This window comes from Taudactylus pleione, unplaced genomic scaffold (genome assembly GCF_031769625.1).
Source record: "Taudactylus pleione unplaced genomic scaffold, aTauple2 ptg000019l, whole genome shotgun sequence".
Lineage (NCBI taxonomy): Eukaryota > Metazoa > Chordata > Amphibia > Anura > Myobatrachidae > Taudactylus > Taudactylus pleione.
Window position 1 is genome coordinate 3,474,867 of NW_028284421.1, and position 17,959 is coordinate 3,492,825.

Sequence of the window (17,959 nt, forward strand, 5' to 3'; positions counted from 1 at the left end):
ACTGCAGCAAACGCAGAAGCGGGGCTTAAGGTAATGATTACGATTTTTTTTTTGTGTGTGTAAACTGCTTCACTACAGGAGGCATTACTACTGGGGGCACTGCATAAAGAGCACCACTACTGTGGGCTCTGTATAAGGGGGACCACGTAAGGGGCACTACTACTGGCGGCATTGCAAAAAGAACATTACCACTGTGGGCTCTGCATAAGGAGCACTGAATAAGGGGCACCACTACTGGGGGCCCTGAATAAGGGGCATAACCACTACTGAGGGCACTGCATAAGGGGCATTACCACTACTGGTGGCACTGCATAAAGGGCACTACCACTACTGGGGACACTGCATAACTGGCACTACCACTATTGGGGGCACTGCATAATGGGCACTACCACTATTGGGGGCACTGCATAAGGGGCACCACTGCTCTGGGCATTATGTGTAAGGGGCAATACTAACTGTGGGCATTGTGTATAAGGGGCACAAATGTGGGCATTGTGTAAAAGGGGCACTGCTGTGTGTAATTTGTGCTACTGTATGGCGTATAGCTTAGTGGCCCTCTGGATTCGTTTAATTTTTTAATGTGGCCCACACTGTCTTGAAGGATGAAGACCCCTGCTGTAGAGTATTCACCTCTGACTTTAGTTACTTCTGGCTGCTGTCACTGGCACCCCATTTCAAAGATCAACACATCACTTTTTGCTAAGGAGTATCCTAAGCTCAACAAAATCCTACATAATTGTCCTACACCCAGGGCTGCCATCAGAAATCGTGGGGGCCCGGACAAAATAGGCAGGGTCCCCCTGGGGGATGGCGCAGAGGCGGGCGGAGCTGTGTATAGTGTGGGTAGAGTTACACTGGGGGTGGGAGTGGGACATCAATTGGTGATTAAGCCAGTTGAAAAATTCTCAAAGTTTGGGGTCGGGAAGGGAGGACATGGGAACACACGGCTGGGAAGCCTGGACTGGGAGGGCACAGAGAAGGCTGAACTGGGGGTGCACAAGGCAGGGAAGGCTGGACCTTAATTGGGGGGCACAGGGCAGGGAAATCTGGCTGGACTAGAGGGGGCAGGGAAGGCTAGGTGTACTTGGGGGGAGGCACAGGGCAGGGAAGGCTGGACTGGGAAGGGGGGACAAGGCAGAAAAGACTGGCTGGATTAGACGGGGCAGGGAAGGATGACGGGGAAGGGAAGGATGACGGGGCAGGGAAGGATGGCTGGTTTAGGGTGAGCAAAGGGCAGGGAAGACTGACTTGATTAGAGGGAGCACAGGGCAGGAAAGGCTGGCTGGACTGGGGGGCATAGGGCAGAGAAGGCTGTCTGGACAAGGGGGGCACAGGGCAGGCGAAGGTTGACTGGAGTATGGGGTTAGGGAAGGGAAGGCCAGCTGCACTAGGTGGAGGGGCATACGGCAGGGACTACGAGTCCTACCTTGTTTCTCAGTGTCAGCGGGCCCGGCCCCGGGAGACAGTGGTGCAGATATACAACGGCAGCCTGGGAGAAACAGCCCAGCGCTGCCGGCAGTATTTCAAATATGGCGTTGTCCACGAGCCAATCACAGCTCGCATATCAGCAGCCAATCAGGAGCGGCCATCGCAGCCACTCCTGATTATAGCTCGCAGATGGTGCCATGTTTCAAATACCGTCGGCGGCACTGCGCTGTTCCTCCCAGGCTGCCGAAGCCCGATTCATATCTTCTGCCCTGCTGTCACCGGGCCCCCTCTCTCTCCGGGCACGGGACTCCAGGTCCCGGCAGACCCCCCCCTGATGGCGGCCCTGCCTACACCTAGTCTCAATACGCCTTGCGGCGCAAGAGAGCTGCCAGGTCAAATGCAACTCTGCTTGTGCCAAGCGTCTTCCGCCCCAAAAAACTTTTAGTCGCAAACAGATGCAACAAACTGCTTCATGAGACTGCACTGATTAATATGACACGTAATCTGGATACACCACCAGGGCAGCCTATAATTTCGGGTATTGCATCACTAACTGCCAATCCATCAATTTGTAGATTTTTTTTACAACCATACGCAGCTTCCCACAGATCTCATATTAAAGATTCAACATCATTTCTTAATCAAATTCATAAGATAAAATGGAAGGATACTGTACATATTTTTTGCTACGTTTGACATACAGGCACTGTACATCAAAGGTGTTCATGGGGTGGAACAGTTTCTTATTAGGAATAGTGATGTCGGAAAGACTGCGTAACTGGTTACTTGTTACTAACAGAAGGTCACAAACAGAGCTGCTGCCCTTCTATTTACTCAGCTCTGCAGTAATTAAGATCTGGTGCATTGTTTATATCGGAACGTTTTTACATTTTATGTGATTATGATATTGTGTTTTAATTATATAATATAATTAGTATATTGTTGTAAGACACTCCCAATATCAATTTCCTTAAAGTCTTAAGCACTACTTAATTTATTTAAATTTCAACATAATCTGTGTCTAATTTTGTATACGAAACACAATGGAGCTTGGCGTGAAAAAAAGTCGCAACTGCTGCATAGTAGCACTGCGTATACAGATTCAGAGATTCAGTCGCACACAGATATACAGGTGGGCGCATGTCAAAGCAGTGTAGTCTTGTGAAACGGTTTGCCACAACCAATTGCGATTAAGAAGCATTTTCGGGCAAAAAGATGCAAAAATAAACACTACGCAAAACAAGTCACACAGGACATGTTGCGCAGAGAAGAGCTGTTTAATGCGACTGCAGCAAAAGTGTACCTTCAGCTTTAACATAATTGAATGCTTTACTAAATGGTATATTGCCTAGCTGCCTAATATGGCAGATACAATCAGCAAGCTGTGTCCTACTTTTCATCAGCTGAATTTACTGGCATTTCGTTTAAAAAAAATCCTTCTCTGGAGAGCGGACTGTGGGCCTGATTCAGGTTGGATCGCAATGCTGCGTTTGCACGCAACCGGCCACTGCGAAAATATGCTAATGAATGCATTCGCACTGCCATCGCAGCACAAGATGCAGACGCCCAGCACTACATAATGCCGCCCCCTTACCCTCTTCTCACATCCGTACTAATGTGCAAATATTCAAAATAATCAGTAACATCGGAGCTGCACCCACACTTGTGGCTGACATTACCCTGCCGCAGAAGTTGCTAAACTTCCTGCACGCAGTGAGTACTCAGGCTGCGTATGGGTTCGCTGTGAATTTATGCACGCCCCTGCAACGGAGTTCGAACGCACTGACACGCATGCGTTAGCACGACCACCCACCCGTCATCACCCACAAACGACACTTCCCATCAATCACTAAGTGGTGGGTCTGCATACTGCCTGCAATCGCATTCCCAAACATCGGCCGGCTGCGTGTGAACGCAGCATTGCGATCCAACCTGAATCAGGCCCTGTGTATGCTGTCCACAGACTAACTCCGTTCCTTGCACGGTCCAGCTGATCTCTCTGAGGTGACCGGAGGCCTACCAGATGCAGCCGCAGCGAGATGCAAAACTCCTCTCCGACATGTCCTGGTGACCTTTCCCGCAGTTCTTCCCAGCTCCCTCACCAAGTTTCTTGGTCCATTATGGCTGGTAAATCTCACCTGGTGTCTGCGGCTCTGCCCTTCCCTGGGCTGGAGTCCCCTTTGTGACACTTCGGTGCCTGGCTGCCCGCACTGGGACCAACACTATATTGACGACCAGGTGTCTGCCCCTCCTGCTACCAGCTCTCTTCTTCGATCTCCCTCCACCTCCACCATACTTGCTACAAGGGCCATGGATATGTGAGCTGGTGACGGGCACTTCTTCCCAGCCCGACTGACCTCTGCAGACAGCAGCATGACAGGCTGTCTTCACCCTCTGGACTGCGGCAGCCAGCGAACCTCCGCCTTAGTGCTGCAGTACTTTTCAGCTCCAGGGTCCCCTCCACCAAATGTTTGTCCTTGGCCTCTCAACGGCTGAGTCCATCATTACTGGCTTATATTTATTTCCTCACTGCAGAGCCTGCATTGCTTCTCTCCATTCCCCCAGCTGTCCCTTATGTACTATCACTCCCTGAGATACCTTGTATGGACAAACTGTGGCACAGTGCCTATCCTTTAAATCCTGATACTGCTTTGTCTGTGACCTGTAGGCCCTGTCCACTACCTACATATTGCTATCACTACGCATTGTGCTTTCTGACATTTTTATCTTGTGCTTGAAACCATACCGATTTTTTTTAGTCAAATGTGACTCTACAATAATGTCCAAATCCTGGACTCTATGGGCCTACCATCTAACGCTAAAATTGGATCTGTATCTTCTTTGTATAATTTATCTGACTGTCTGTATATGTAATTTATTTGTGCAAGGGTTTGACACACTGGATGCCTAGTGTCATTTCTTATAAAAAGAAGAAATCCACCTCTTGCACCACTCCGATTTAGTTCATCCCGCTTGATTATGCCTTACATGGAGATAGACCTTAACATATAGGTGGTTCTCACTAATCTTGTTGATGTAGTCAAACTAACTTTTCAGTAGCAGCTGAAGCGTACTGTAGAAGTCGGACATTGCTGGTCTGGGCAATAGAACAGACGTTGTTGAGACTAAGACTGATGATTTATGTCACTTTCAGGGGAGTGGTGGACAGGGAGCTGGCGCTGTTGCGTACAGAGATTGTTGACCTTAAAGAAAAGCAAGATGACCAGGAGAACAGGTCCAGAAGTTACAATAGCCCCCCACACACACTAAGCCGACAGCAGACCTTCCAGTATCTCCTGAAATGGCTTTTAGATGTTATTTTCGATTCTTGGCATATGAAAAACTGAAAAGCAAGAGACTATACACATTTCTCTGGCAATCATCGGATTTATTGGAGGATAGATATGTTATGGGTTTCCAAATCTCTTGCTCAGCCATTCAGCAAATTGGAAACAAACTGAAACCCCACATATACAGTAAATTATAGCCAAAGTATGCCACATACATTCTACAGAATACTTTCCTAGTATTCTGCATGGCTTCTGTAAGAGTTTCTCAAAAATGTGGAACATGGACCTCACATTTTCACGTACCTCAAAAATATTCCTGCACGTTGGATTTTACACTATTAGACCATATAGTTCGGAAGTCCGATAGAAGCCAAGCCGAACCAGCTGCCCTTCCCTTTTTCCCTCTTTTCTTCAGCTTTCTCTGTGGATGGCCACCCGGCACTTTTTCTTTGCTCTTTTCTTTCAAGCTTTCTGATTTAATTCTCTTTTTACCAGTTTAAAAATCGAATGCGTTGACTGTTTTAGATTATGTTTAGAACAGACATTATCTAAATCACTTTACCATATGTTTGCTTATACTTTACTATACGTGTTCCTGTTATTATAGACCTCTATGTAGGTCCATTCTGTACTGACCAATTCATTGACTAAAATTTGTCGCATCGGATTGCAGCTAGGACATATTTTTTGGCTATAAAGACACTCTGTGCAAGCAGAGGCGCACAGGACCTGGCGGATCACTTGCGCCAGGTGTCACGCGCTGCATGGTGTATTCAGGCTAGAATTAAGAGGTCACTGCAATAATAAATTATAGCTATGCCTTAACAGAAGTACCTTCACATAGAAAGCAAATGAAACATATCAGTAATAAGTACTGCTGTAGTACCTGAAATATAGGCTTCTCCCATGTAGTGGTTCTTCTGTTGTGATCTATATAATATGACCTCCCTTTTTCATCTTTTTTCTCTTCCCAACCAGGTGGTAATCCAGAAGATGTGGGTAATAACTGTACAAAGAAGCAGCAGGTTTACAAATCATAAATGAAACAAACTAAACAGATGAATTATTTCTGGAACAGAAAAATCTAATTGTTGAAACCATCACTCCATTATAAAAGTGCACAAGGCAAACTGCTATAGAGGTAACAGAAGCCATACGTGGGTGAGAAGAGCTAAATACTGTATACAGAACTTAATGAAAGATGGACAAATACATTTCATCGCCAATTACTGTGTACTGTGATACAAATATACCAATAAACAGGTGTAAAGTGATGGGATAAGAACACAGCCAGCTTATCATGCATTAGAAGCAAAAACAAAATCTTACAACTGGTAACGTAGGCAGTTCTTCATGTGTATAGGATTGCAAGCTCGCTCTTCTGTTGGAATGGACCTTCATAAAATATATTTAAGAAAAAAAAGTGATAAATATGGCAAGCTGTCGAGCTTTGTAAGAGATTTGAGCCTTATTGCATTTCTAGATCATGTAAAGTATGTAATATTACTTCCTTATTGAAATCTGCTGTATTATGTGCTGCAGCCCGAGAGCTGCTAAATGTTACGTAGGATCACCACCACCTATCTCAATCTTTCTGTATGAAAGTAATCGTAATACGCACTGTATTATGTAAACAATTATCTAAAATAAGCAACTTTTTATTGATGTGCTTGTATTCCACCTTATTGACATGCCTTAGCCACAACTAGTTTCCTATTGAAACAGAGAAGGCACCTTTCAAAACTTACATGGAAAGAAAACTTCAGTCTATGGCATGCCCGGACAGCCTGTGGTTCTCCAGGTGTTCTGAAACCACAATCCCCAGCATACTTTGTCAGATACCTGACAGGGTATGCTGGGACCTGTAGAATCACAAAACTTGGAGAGCCACAGCTTATCCAGGCCTGCATAATGACACGGACACCAGCAGGTGGAAGACCTAAGATGAGAAATCTGATAAAGGAAGAATTAACCTTTGTTCTACACATATCCAGTGTAGGGTTGGGACACAGACATTTATTCTGTTCCTTCTCCTTTCCATTTTTGAACAATGAATAGTCAAGAGATGGAAAGCACACACTGAGATCACCAATAACAAAAGCTAGGTACACACTATACGATGTGTGTACTAAGTGATGTAACGAAGCAATGTAACGATATATATTGCACACGTCGTACACACTTAGCGATCCAGTGTATGATGGAGTGATATATCGTTACAGCTAAGTAGCAGCAAGGCGTATTGCAGTGTCCCCTTTTCTGTGAAGCACAGCAGATGGGACGATGTGATGAACGACCGCCGTGCACGTGCGCCTGGCAGTATACACTATATGATCCGCACAATCAGATCCCTGTCGGAACTATATATCTTATAGTGTGTACCCAAGCTTAAGAGAAATTCCAGTGCCAGGCCGGCTCATCCACCTTAGTCTGGGTATACACTTAGTGACCTGCCAATGTGATCCCAATGGTACTGATGAACGATATATCGGGCCGTCAGTACACACTGCACGATGCAGTGAATGACCGCCCGAATGATAGTTCACCTGCATCATTGACCTTGCCGGCGTCGGCAGCTGGGACACTCCATTGGCTATGCATGCTCACTGATGTGTAGTGTGACAGTGTAAACTAATAATGCCTGGTGCTCAGAGGATAAAATACACACTAGCTAATCCTGCAAGAATCATAGGTGGTGGCGAAGCAGAAATGACAAAACATTGTACAACATTTCTATCCTATGTGTATTGTCAGGACAGTCATTTTAATAAGATTTGTTTACTTTAGGCAGAAAAGATTGTTTGAACTAACAATATATATACATGGCATATAGGCGGCACTCTGTCTCCAAAGAAAGCTAACACAGGTAGTAGTGAATAGATCACCGACGTTTCGGAGCATTTAATGTAGCTCCTTCATCAAGGTACAAACAAATAACATATAAACACCAACATTTATACTCACATATCTCCACGTGCAATCCGGACTGTGCGCTATCCAGGGTCGGGTCTCCCGCTGATGACATCATCAACACTCACACCACACCAGCGCTAGCAACGCGCCGGTCATGTGACTGTGGAGACTCCCACCACAAAGGTCTCCCCGTTGCCCTGGTAACACACAGTGTGACGGAAATGCAAGAATGTTATGGAGTGCAGAAAAATAACAGGGAAATAGATAAAACAGCAACATCACTGCTTTATAAACATATCTAATATAGAATAATAGATTACATCATAATAAAGACATAACTACATTGCAATAAATAAAGAGAGGAGCATAAAGCCAATACATACATGTAAACACAGGACGTGCAGTAAAAATATATTGCCCTTATGTAATGATCATAATAGTCCCATCAACCTGGAACATGTACAAGTTAAGCATAAATGTTCCAGGGATTAACAGATACCACATAATACCATATATTATCATTGTTGTTAACCTAAAGCAATCAACAAGTAGTCAGGAAAATAGATTCATGTGGTCAATACTCAAAGAATAATCCAGGAACATAAAGACTCCACACCCATAAAAATAAATGGTATCATAAAACAGGCAATAAGATACACCCACTAGATAATTATATACAATGTTTTAAAGAATACAGTGTAGACCCAAATTTTCATTAAGGCACCGTGGGGCTAATGCATCTAATTTGAAGATCCAGCGTGACTCACACTAATTTTTTCCCTACTTAAGTAGGGTATTGATTTTGGAGAATGACAGAGGATAACAATGAAGGAGAGGGTGCATTTGAAGCCATTAACATGGCATTATTGACACAAGGAAGCACGTTTATTTATTCTGACTCAGATGCTGAGGCGATTTTATTTAAGGAGCAATTTTGTGAGGATGAAGCAACAAAATCACTCCAATACCTCTACCGTGATTGGGTAAGATTGAAACAAAAAGAGCTGGACTATCACTATCATGGAGTAACACTTAGTGATTACTTTAAACAGAAACGGATCCCACGGGGATTCCGTGTAAGAAATTGCCCAACGATAGGTCGTCATAATATGAACTTTTGCAAAAAATGGATTGCCATTTTAAATAAATGCAGTTACGACCTTATGCTGCTAGTAATCGAGGAAGCGACCCGTAAACTAGTAGTCACTCGTGAGGGGTCGAGTAGATTTACCCGTAGGGGCCAGCAGCATACACGACTCAAATCAAAGAAAAGTGGGGAGACCCCCCCTCACAACGGAGACGCTAGTTATTAACATCTCGTCTCGTATTTTAACTAATACTGAGATTAAAGTCTTGAGTCGTGGCCTATCATTTAGAACAACAACAAAATTTGACCCAATGAAATGGGAGGTGGAAAAATATCGTCTGAATAGACAATTAAAATTACATGAGTACTTTAATGGTACTAAAGCACCGCCTCGATCCATCAAATCTTCTGAGCATGAAATTCCATTTGCTCTTCGCAAATTGCAACCAAGGTCGCACTTTGAGCCAGTATCCAACAATGCGGCTATTAAAACATACATACGGATGATGGATCATGATGTGAAAAGTTCTGTGAATGACGCAGCGATTAGGAATAATTTATCAGCTGGCGAATGGACAGCCTTACAAAGTTTATCTAATTACAAGGATGTTGTGTTCCGCCTGGCGGACAAGGGTGGAGCAATTGTTGTTCAGAACATCGGTGATTATATGTCCGAAATAGACCGCCAACTGTCGGATGACAAAGTTTACAGACGACTTCATAGGGACCCCACAGATATATTTAGCAAACAACTTCGTGAACGATTGGAGTTGGCAGTTTCTGAAGGGATGATCTCTGATAGTCTAGCTGAGTCTTTGATTCCAAAATTTCCCATTGTGGCTTTGTTATATACCATACCCAAGATACATAAGCGCCTTGAGAACCCCCCTGGTCGACCCATTATATCGGCCAGGGTTCATTGTTTCAGGCGCTTTCTGTATACTTGGATGGTTTATTACAGCCATGTATTAAGAACCACCCGAGGTTCCTTTTGGATACTACCACCTTTTTGAGAAAGATACATGAGTTACCCAAAATACCTGTGGGTAGCTATCTTTGTAGTATCGACATTACGAGGTTGTACACTGTAATTCCCAATGATGCTGGTCTAGCAGCTGTGAGGAAACTTATTAATGCTAGTTCTGTTTATTGTGGTCCAGATGTCAACTTAGTTATTGATCTGTTAGACATGATTTTGAGTAAATTTTTTTTTATGTATAATGAAAAAATATTTTTGCAATTGATTGGCGTAGCGATGGGGTCGAATGTGGCCCCATCCTACGCCAATGCGTTTATGTTTTTGGCTGAACAGGAGATTTTTTTTCAAGACGTCTATTTATCTGGTAATATTTTCTTTTGTACCAGATACATAGACGACATTTTCTTAATCTGGACAGGCACAGAGCCACAATTTATTGAATTCGTTGAGAATCATAACAAATCGGCTAGTCCGATTAAATTCACATTTAACATCGATAAGATCAGTGTGAATTATTTGGATGTTCAATTGAGGCTGGATGGTGACATATTGACTACAGAATTGTTTAGTAAACCTATGGATAGGAACACATTTTTGCATTTTAATAGTAGCCACCCTAGATCATTAAAATATGGTTTGCCTTTTTCACAATTTTTAAGTGCCCGCAGAATATGCAGTGATGAGAATTCGGCTCTAAAAGAAATAGACCTTATGAGTACCAAATTTCTGGTGAGGGGTTATCCTGCCAGTACTTTAGAACAAGCCAAGACTAGAGCTTTATCGATATCCAGGTCTGACCTGCTTAGGTCTGGTAGGATTAAAGATAAAGATGAGTTGAGGATACCATGGGTTAATCATTTCCATACCCAGAGTAACATTATTAGTAATTCGTCTAAGAGATTTTGGACGATTGTTGGTACGGACCCTGATCTTAATCTACATAATACTAGGATAATGCCCTGTTACACCAGGGGGCGTCATTTATGCAACTGGGTAGTTAAAACTGACATTAGCAGGATGAAGACTGATTGTTCTCGTGAGTTTTTACATCCTAAATTGGGATGTTTTAGATGCCTTGATTGCCTGACTTGTCGTTCTTTGAAGGTGGGCAATAGTTTTTGCCATCCCTATAGCGGCTATAGGTTTAAGATTTATCATCGTTTAACATGTACAACTAAGTTTGTTGTATATGTGATGACATGCCCCTGTGGCTTGATCTACGTCGGCAAGATAGGACATGCAGAGAACGTATGGCTCTACACCGGTCGGCCATCCGGGCGGCCATCAATATGGGTGGTAGTGATCAGCCGGTGGCTCGACACTTTGCCCAGCATGGTCACAATGTGACCTCATTGCGGTACATGATCATTTACCTAAATGAGAGGCGGTGATAGATCCCGCAAACTATTACAGTGTGAGTCACGCTGGATCTTCAAATTAGATGCATTAGCCCCACGAGGCCTTAATGAAAATTTGGGTCTACACTGTTTTCTTTAAAATATTGTATTTCATTATCTAGTGGGTGTATCTTATTGCCTGTTTTATGATACCATTTATTTTTATGGGTGTGGAGTCTTTATGTTCCTGGATTATTCTTTGAGTATTGACCACATGAATCTATTTTCCTGACTACTTGTTGATTGCTTTAGGTTAACAACAAAGATAATATATGGTATTATGTGGTATCTGTTAATCCCTGGAACATTTATGCTTAACTTGTACATGTTCCAGGTTGATGGGACTATTATGATCATTACATAAGGGCAATATATTTTTACTGCACGTCCTGTGTTTACATGTATGTATTGGCTTTATGCTCCTCTCTTTATTTATAGCAATGTAGTTATGTCTTTATTATGATGTAATCTATTATTCTATATTAGATATGTTTATAAAGCAGTGATGTTGCTGTTTTATCTATTTCCCTGTAATTTTTCTGCACTCCATAACATTCTTGCATTTCCGTCACACTGTGTTACCAGGGCAACGGAGACCTGTGTGGTGGGCGTCTCCACAGTCACATGACCGGCGCGTTGCTAGAGCTGGTGTGGTGCGAGTGTTGATGACGTCATCAGCGGGAGACCTGACCCTGAATGGCGCACAGTCCGGATTGCACGTGGAGATATGGGAGTATAAATGTTGGTGTTGTTTATATGTTATTTGTTTGTACCTTGATGAAGGAGCTACATTAAACGCTCCGAAACGTCGGTGATCTATTCACTACTACCTGTGTTAGCTTTCTTTGGAAACAAGAGTGCCGCCTATATGCCATGTACTATTGTGGTCAGCGCTTGCTGACTTACCTTGGAGGGCACCTGCACGCTGTTTTTTTATTGGGAGTGCCACCCCTGTGGACATTCTATCTCTATATCTATCGCTATATATATATATATATATATATATATATACACATACATACATACACACACACACACACACACGCATAAGGTATCTGTGGTCCATCACTCACACCTTATATCTTGCTTGTAACTTGCTGGGGTACTTCAATAGAGTTTCCACTGGACTTTGGGTAATCCAAAGTTAAAGAATATCACATTTACTATGCTTAGAGATAAAGGCACTCGCCAGACTCTTGAAGTTAAAAACATACTTAAAGCTTCATTAGCATGCACATAATCCATAGTTGCCAACGTTTCTGTTCCACTCCGGAACCTTTGTCAAGGCTTCATAAGAACACAAAAGATAGTGGTGCTGAAAAATATGTGTGCCCCAGTTTGTAAAGGACCAATTAGAATAGTAATAAGAACAGTCCTCAAATGTCCTCCTGATGTAGTTGCTATTATCCACGTAGATACGAAGGTCTCAAACCACATCCACGGAAGCTTCACCTAGCATCCATGAAGGTGGCTGAGGGGTCTCTTGTCCTGGACCTGTACCTGGGGACCTTGTGGTTGTGATGTGATGCCATGAGGTCTACGTCCAGTAATCCCCACTTGTCCACCAGGAGCTGAAAGACATCCGGCTGGAGAGCCCATTCTCCGGCGTGTATGTCCTGATGATTTGGGAAGTCCGTTTCCCAGTTGAGGACTCCTGGAATGAATATTGCCGAGATTGCTGAAAGATGGCGTTCTGACCAAACAAGAATGTTTGCCTCTTCCCTCATGGCTGCTGGACATCGTGTGCCTCCCTGATGGTTGATGTAGGCCACTGTGGACGCGTTGTCGAACTGAATCTGGACAGGACTGTCCTGAAAGAGGTCCTGTGCACTGCACAAAGCTCCAACATGTTTATTGGCAGGTGACTTTCCTGAGCTGTCCATCTTCCCTTAAAGGTGTGATCTGTCACCGTGTCCCACCTTGCGTCTTTGGTGAGGAGAACCCAATTTGGAATCCATAATGGGCGACCCTTGTTCAGATGAGCTGTCTGCAGCCACCATGAGAGGGAAAGCCGAACCACTGGTGAGATGAGGATCGTTTGAGTCCTTGTCAGATGATACTGACCGTCCCACTGAGACAGAATGCATTGCTGCAGTGGCCTGGAATGGTACTGGGCATATGCCACCATGTCAAAGGTGGAAACCATGGACCTGCATTGCTGAGTGAACTGATACTCTTCGATTGTGGATCGCATCTGCAATTGTAGAGCAGAAATCTAGTCCGAGGTAGAAAGGTCATTTGTGTCACAGAATCCAGTAGCACCCCCAGATGTACCATCTGTTTTGTTGGAGAAAGAGAAGACTTATTCCAGATGACGTTCTCCAGAGACTGCACCAATATCAGGAGGTCGTCCAAGTATGGCAGTATCCTGACTCCTCGTCATCTGAGATGAGCAGTCATGACTGCCATTATCTTGGTAAACACCCAAGGGGCTGTGGACAGACCAAAGGGCAGATCCTGAAACTGGTAATGTTGCTGATGAATAGCAAGCCTCAGAAACCTTTGATGAGATGTCCAGGGAAACCATAAAATCCCCAGGCTCAATTGCTAGCATAAAATGACCGTAGAGTTTCCATACGGAACTTGGGCACATGGATAAACCTGTTGAGAGATTTCAGATTCAGAATAGGACTATGAAACCCATTTGGCTTCTGAATCAAGAATAAATCTGAATAACCCCTTCCTTGTTGGGCCAAAGGAACGGGGATTATTACCCTTGAACTCAATAGGGCACGAATAGACTCTTGGAGGGCCAGGGCTTTGACCGGGTCTGATGGAGGAGCTGTACAAAAAAGGAGGAGTGTTAGAGTTAGGCACCCCCGGGGGGAGGTTAAGCAACCCCCCGGGAGACTTAGGTTTAGGCTGCGGGGAAGGGGGAGTTAGGTTGAGGCACATAGGGGGGGGGGGGGTTAGAGTTAGGCACTTGGGGGGGAGGCTAGGGTTAGGCACCCCTAAGGGAGGTTTAGGGGGTAGAATTAGGTTAGCGATACTTACCTTTTGACGATCGGGATTTTCACCCTTGCCAGGCTGCCGCTGTTGGTATTTGCGGCTGGCCGTAATACCTACTACACCTCTCGGAAACGTGAGAGCATATCTTTGAGGAACCACTTCTCGAACCCAAGCATCCAATGTTGTTTGATGCCAGGTCTAAGAAAACTGGAGAAGTCGGCCTCCCACCCTGAGAGCGCCCAGGGGGAGGCCCGTCCCATCAGGCAGATCATGACTTCTTGGTTTGTGGTTTGGCCTTCCTGCAGGAATTATCTTGTCTGGAAAAAGACTGTCCCTTTGCACTTCCCTGCAGGCAAAATATTTAGAAGTAATCCGGCAGAATTTGATGCTGCCAAAGTAGCCACTATGCTATCCAATTCTGGTCCAAACAGTATTTTTCCAGCAAAAGGCAAGGATTCAAGAGCTTTCTTGGATCCCACGTCTGCCTTCCAGGACCTTAACCAAAGTGTTCTGCGAGCAACAACCGAAGTTGCTGATACTCTAGAAGCCAGAAGTCCTGCGTCAATAACCGCTTCTCCCACATAAGCAGCTGCTTCCTGCATTTTGGAGATAGGACAGTTGTTCTTTAGTAGCCTGTGGCATACTGTCTTCCAGTGCTTTCGTCCATTCTTCCATAGCCTTGGCTACCCAGGCTACAGCCACAGTCGGCCGAGTAATAGCTCCAGATAATGAGAAAACTGATTTCAAACATGTTTCAAGTTTTCTAATCTGTAACATCCTTCAGTGAGGATGCGGATGGAATAGGTAATGTAGAGCTCTTGATCAACCGTGTTACATGAGCATCTACTGTCGGAGGGACTTCCCACTTAGCACATTCACCAGGTGAAAATGGGTACAGAGATGTTAACTTCCTTGTAGCATGAAAACATCTATCCTAACCCACTTGCAGGCTCCACAGATACTATCCCCACTTGCTGGCACCACAGAATATATTTTTTTTACAGCTCCCAGATACTGTCCCCACTTGCAGGCTCCACAGATACTGTCCCCACAGATTATTTTTTCAGCTCCTACACAGACAGATAGTGGACACAGGACTCTAATGTGTTCAGATGACTTCCCACCCGAACAGCACGTCCTTGCTTTTAAACAGGGGGAGGAATCACTTCCCTCCAGCCTCACATCGCCCTGCACTGTGACAGGCCCAAGCTGCACCAGCCGGCACTCTCCTCCGCCCCAATGCGCCGCATCCCGTCGCCCAGAACTCTCATTAAAGTGTCCTTATTGCCAGCGGACACAGATGCCAGACGGACTGGGAGCCTCCGATGGGAAGAACATGTGACGTTGGCAAGGACACGTCGAGGGTGACAGGGGACAGGGCGAATTGGTGTAGGGTGTGGGGGTAATGGGCAGTAAGTTGGATGGGGATGCAGCGCATTGGGACGGGGGTAGTGCCGGGCGGAAGGCCTGAAAAAACAGCCAGGGGAGAACACGGATATTGCATTATATGTGAATGGAAAACAGTCTAAATCGATATGAAAATTCAGGAGTGCTATAGTAAAAAAGCATTAAACAAATACAGGTGTCGTTACATATAAACAAAGCTAACAGGAGCTTGTCAGTAAAAAAAAAAAGAAAAAAAAAAAAAAGAATATTATTTAATAAATAATACTTCAACACTCGTTGGTAAACAGGGTAAAGTTACTGTCTTCGATTCAAGTGTCAATTTCTGATAAAGCACTGGCTAGTGGAAGCCAATCATACCCCTTTCATACATACATCAAAATCTGGGTTTTTGCAAGTGAACGCGCATAAACACGGGATATTGGTATGTGTGAAGAGAAACAACCCGGGACCTGCTCTTTATCAGGGTCAGGCTGAGACCCAGGAATTTGCCTGGATGATAGTCCTGGTAATTTCCCGGATCTTAAGACTGAAAGGGGTATTAGTAATATTTAGGTGGTAGAGCAGTTTTAAGTTAACTTGAAATCGGTCATGAACGCTACCCTGATTAACACCACTTAGAATTTCCCTGCTCAGACCCGGGTTTTTTGCCTACACACTACACCTGAGACCCAGGAAACTCCCAGGTCTTGGAGACATAAGCAGAGTTTTTCACAGCTTTTTCACTTAGCTGGTCTGCATTAATGAGGTTATGCTATTAAGAGGCAAGATTTTTGTTGCTCCACAACAATTTTTATTTTGTTAAAAATGACTTTTCAAAGTTCAAAGACATGTGTTAAGGGCCAACTTCCATATTTGTTCCATATGAAAAGAGATTGACTAGCTCATGTTAAGAGCATATATATATATATATATATATATATATATATATTACACACACACACACACACACATACATACATACCACTGTGGCCTTGCGCGCTCTCTGGCTGCCGCTGATGTCATCAGCATGTGTCAGGCAGCGCTGACCAGCCTATCAGAAGCTTATATGGGCGAGCCAGGAGTAAAATCCCGGGTCGCACCATACATAACCCGGGTTCACCACCTGGGACTCACGTCCCGGGAAAAACCCTGGTCAAAAGAAGGTACCCAGGTTGCTGCCTTTCAGACATAAGTGACACCCGGGTAGTTTGGGAGTAGCCCCAGCTAAAACCAGGGAATCTCGCTATGTCTGAAAGGGGTATAATTTAGTTAATGTTTTATTTTTGGTGTTATTTTATAAATAATTAATAATACAAAAAACGGCAGTCAAATAACTTACAATGCTTGAACCCTCGCTTGCACTAGCTACATTGTCAGATATGTGAAGTCTTGCACTGAACTCAGTGACTTGTTCTGGGAGATCATTGCTAGATGCCGGCTGAATGCTGGACATAGTAGCATCATCCTCTGTAATAATTTCCCAGCTCTGGAAAAAAAAAAGATAAAATAATTTTATATATCTATCTAAGTATTTATCCATCTATACATACACACACGCATACAGTTTTCTGAGCTATTACAGTTCTAGTCCTCCAAGTACCGTAGTTGCAGATGAAGCTGATAGCCGATTGGTGAACCAAGTAAACATGTTCCATTAAATATTCATCTTTACCTACTGCTACAAAACAAGTGTTAAGATATTCCTCCGGTAACACATTGTTGCCGGATATTCCAGTTAAAACAAACCGTTTATGAATTAGGTTACACAATTTGCATCAAGTATCTTCTTACTGAGAATTTAAGAAGTTCATTGCATGTCTTATGAACTACAGACACAGTTGATTCAGGACAGATGTAAATATATGAGATCATGAGGCTGTACATGGGCATGGGATTGGCAATCATGAGTAAGGGATGTTGCACTACCACTGGTGGTATTATAATGGTCATGAGGCATGTTATAATGGGCTCTACACACCCAGCATAACCTACTGTTCCTATGCTAATTTAAAAGTGTTTGATGTACTGTGCACACTATTTAGTTTTGAATAATACAGCAAAACCAAGAGCATAACAGTTTGGATACTACAGTTTGGATAGTACAAATGTACTAGCGATATACATTTGTAAGTGAGTTATTTTCTATAATTGATGCTGAAGGGAATAAAGTCAAACTCCATAACAAAGGTATCAGACTTTCCAGAGTGAATTCCGCTGTGTGGCACAATCTACTACATAAAAATGTGTTTTACTTATTTAGCTTTTGTATTGAATGTCTGTTGGAAACACTGATTTTAAGCAAAATAATAAGAATGCATTATACAGTTAGGGGGGAATCCAATTAGCCACAATAATGCAATAAATTTTTGTGCACTAAGTTTTCAAATACGCACGCTTGTGAAAGTCGCTTGTTCCCAGTTTGTGCGCAATACTATTCCAAAAGTCACGATGCAGCATTTGCGCAAAAAATCTTCCTGGTTTTACCCACAATAAGTATAGGTGAAAATTGGGAAATCTGCCTGTATCCCCC

At 43.8% G+C, this 17,959-nt stretch overlaps 1 protein-coding gene across 5 annotated transcripts in view; it reads right to left on the reverse strand.

Annotated features, from left to right (window-relative positions):
- Positions 1-17,959, reverse strand: part of NEDD4 (NEDD4 E3 ubiquitin protein ligase) — a 214,661-nt gene that overhangs the window by 36,548 nt on the left and 160,154 nt on the right. For 4 of the 5 annotated variants that reach the window (XM_088445051.1, XM_088445042.1, XM_088445054.1 and 1 more), the window contains 3 exons: positions 16,769-16,915; positions 6,048-6,113; positions 5,605-5,724 (listed from right to left, as the gene is read on the reverse strand). In XM_088445051.1, the coding sequence (XP_088301177.1) occupies positions 5,605-5,724; positions 6,048-6,113; positions 16,769-16,915 (333 nt within the window). The remainder of the gene's footprint in view (positions 1-5,604; positions 5,725-6,047; positions 6,114-16,768; positions 16,916-17,959) is intronic. The other variant, XM_088445031.1, reaches the window with a different exon arrangement.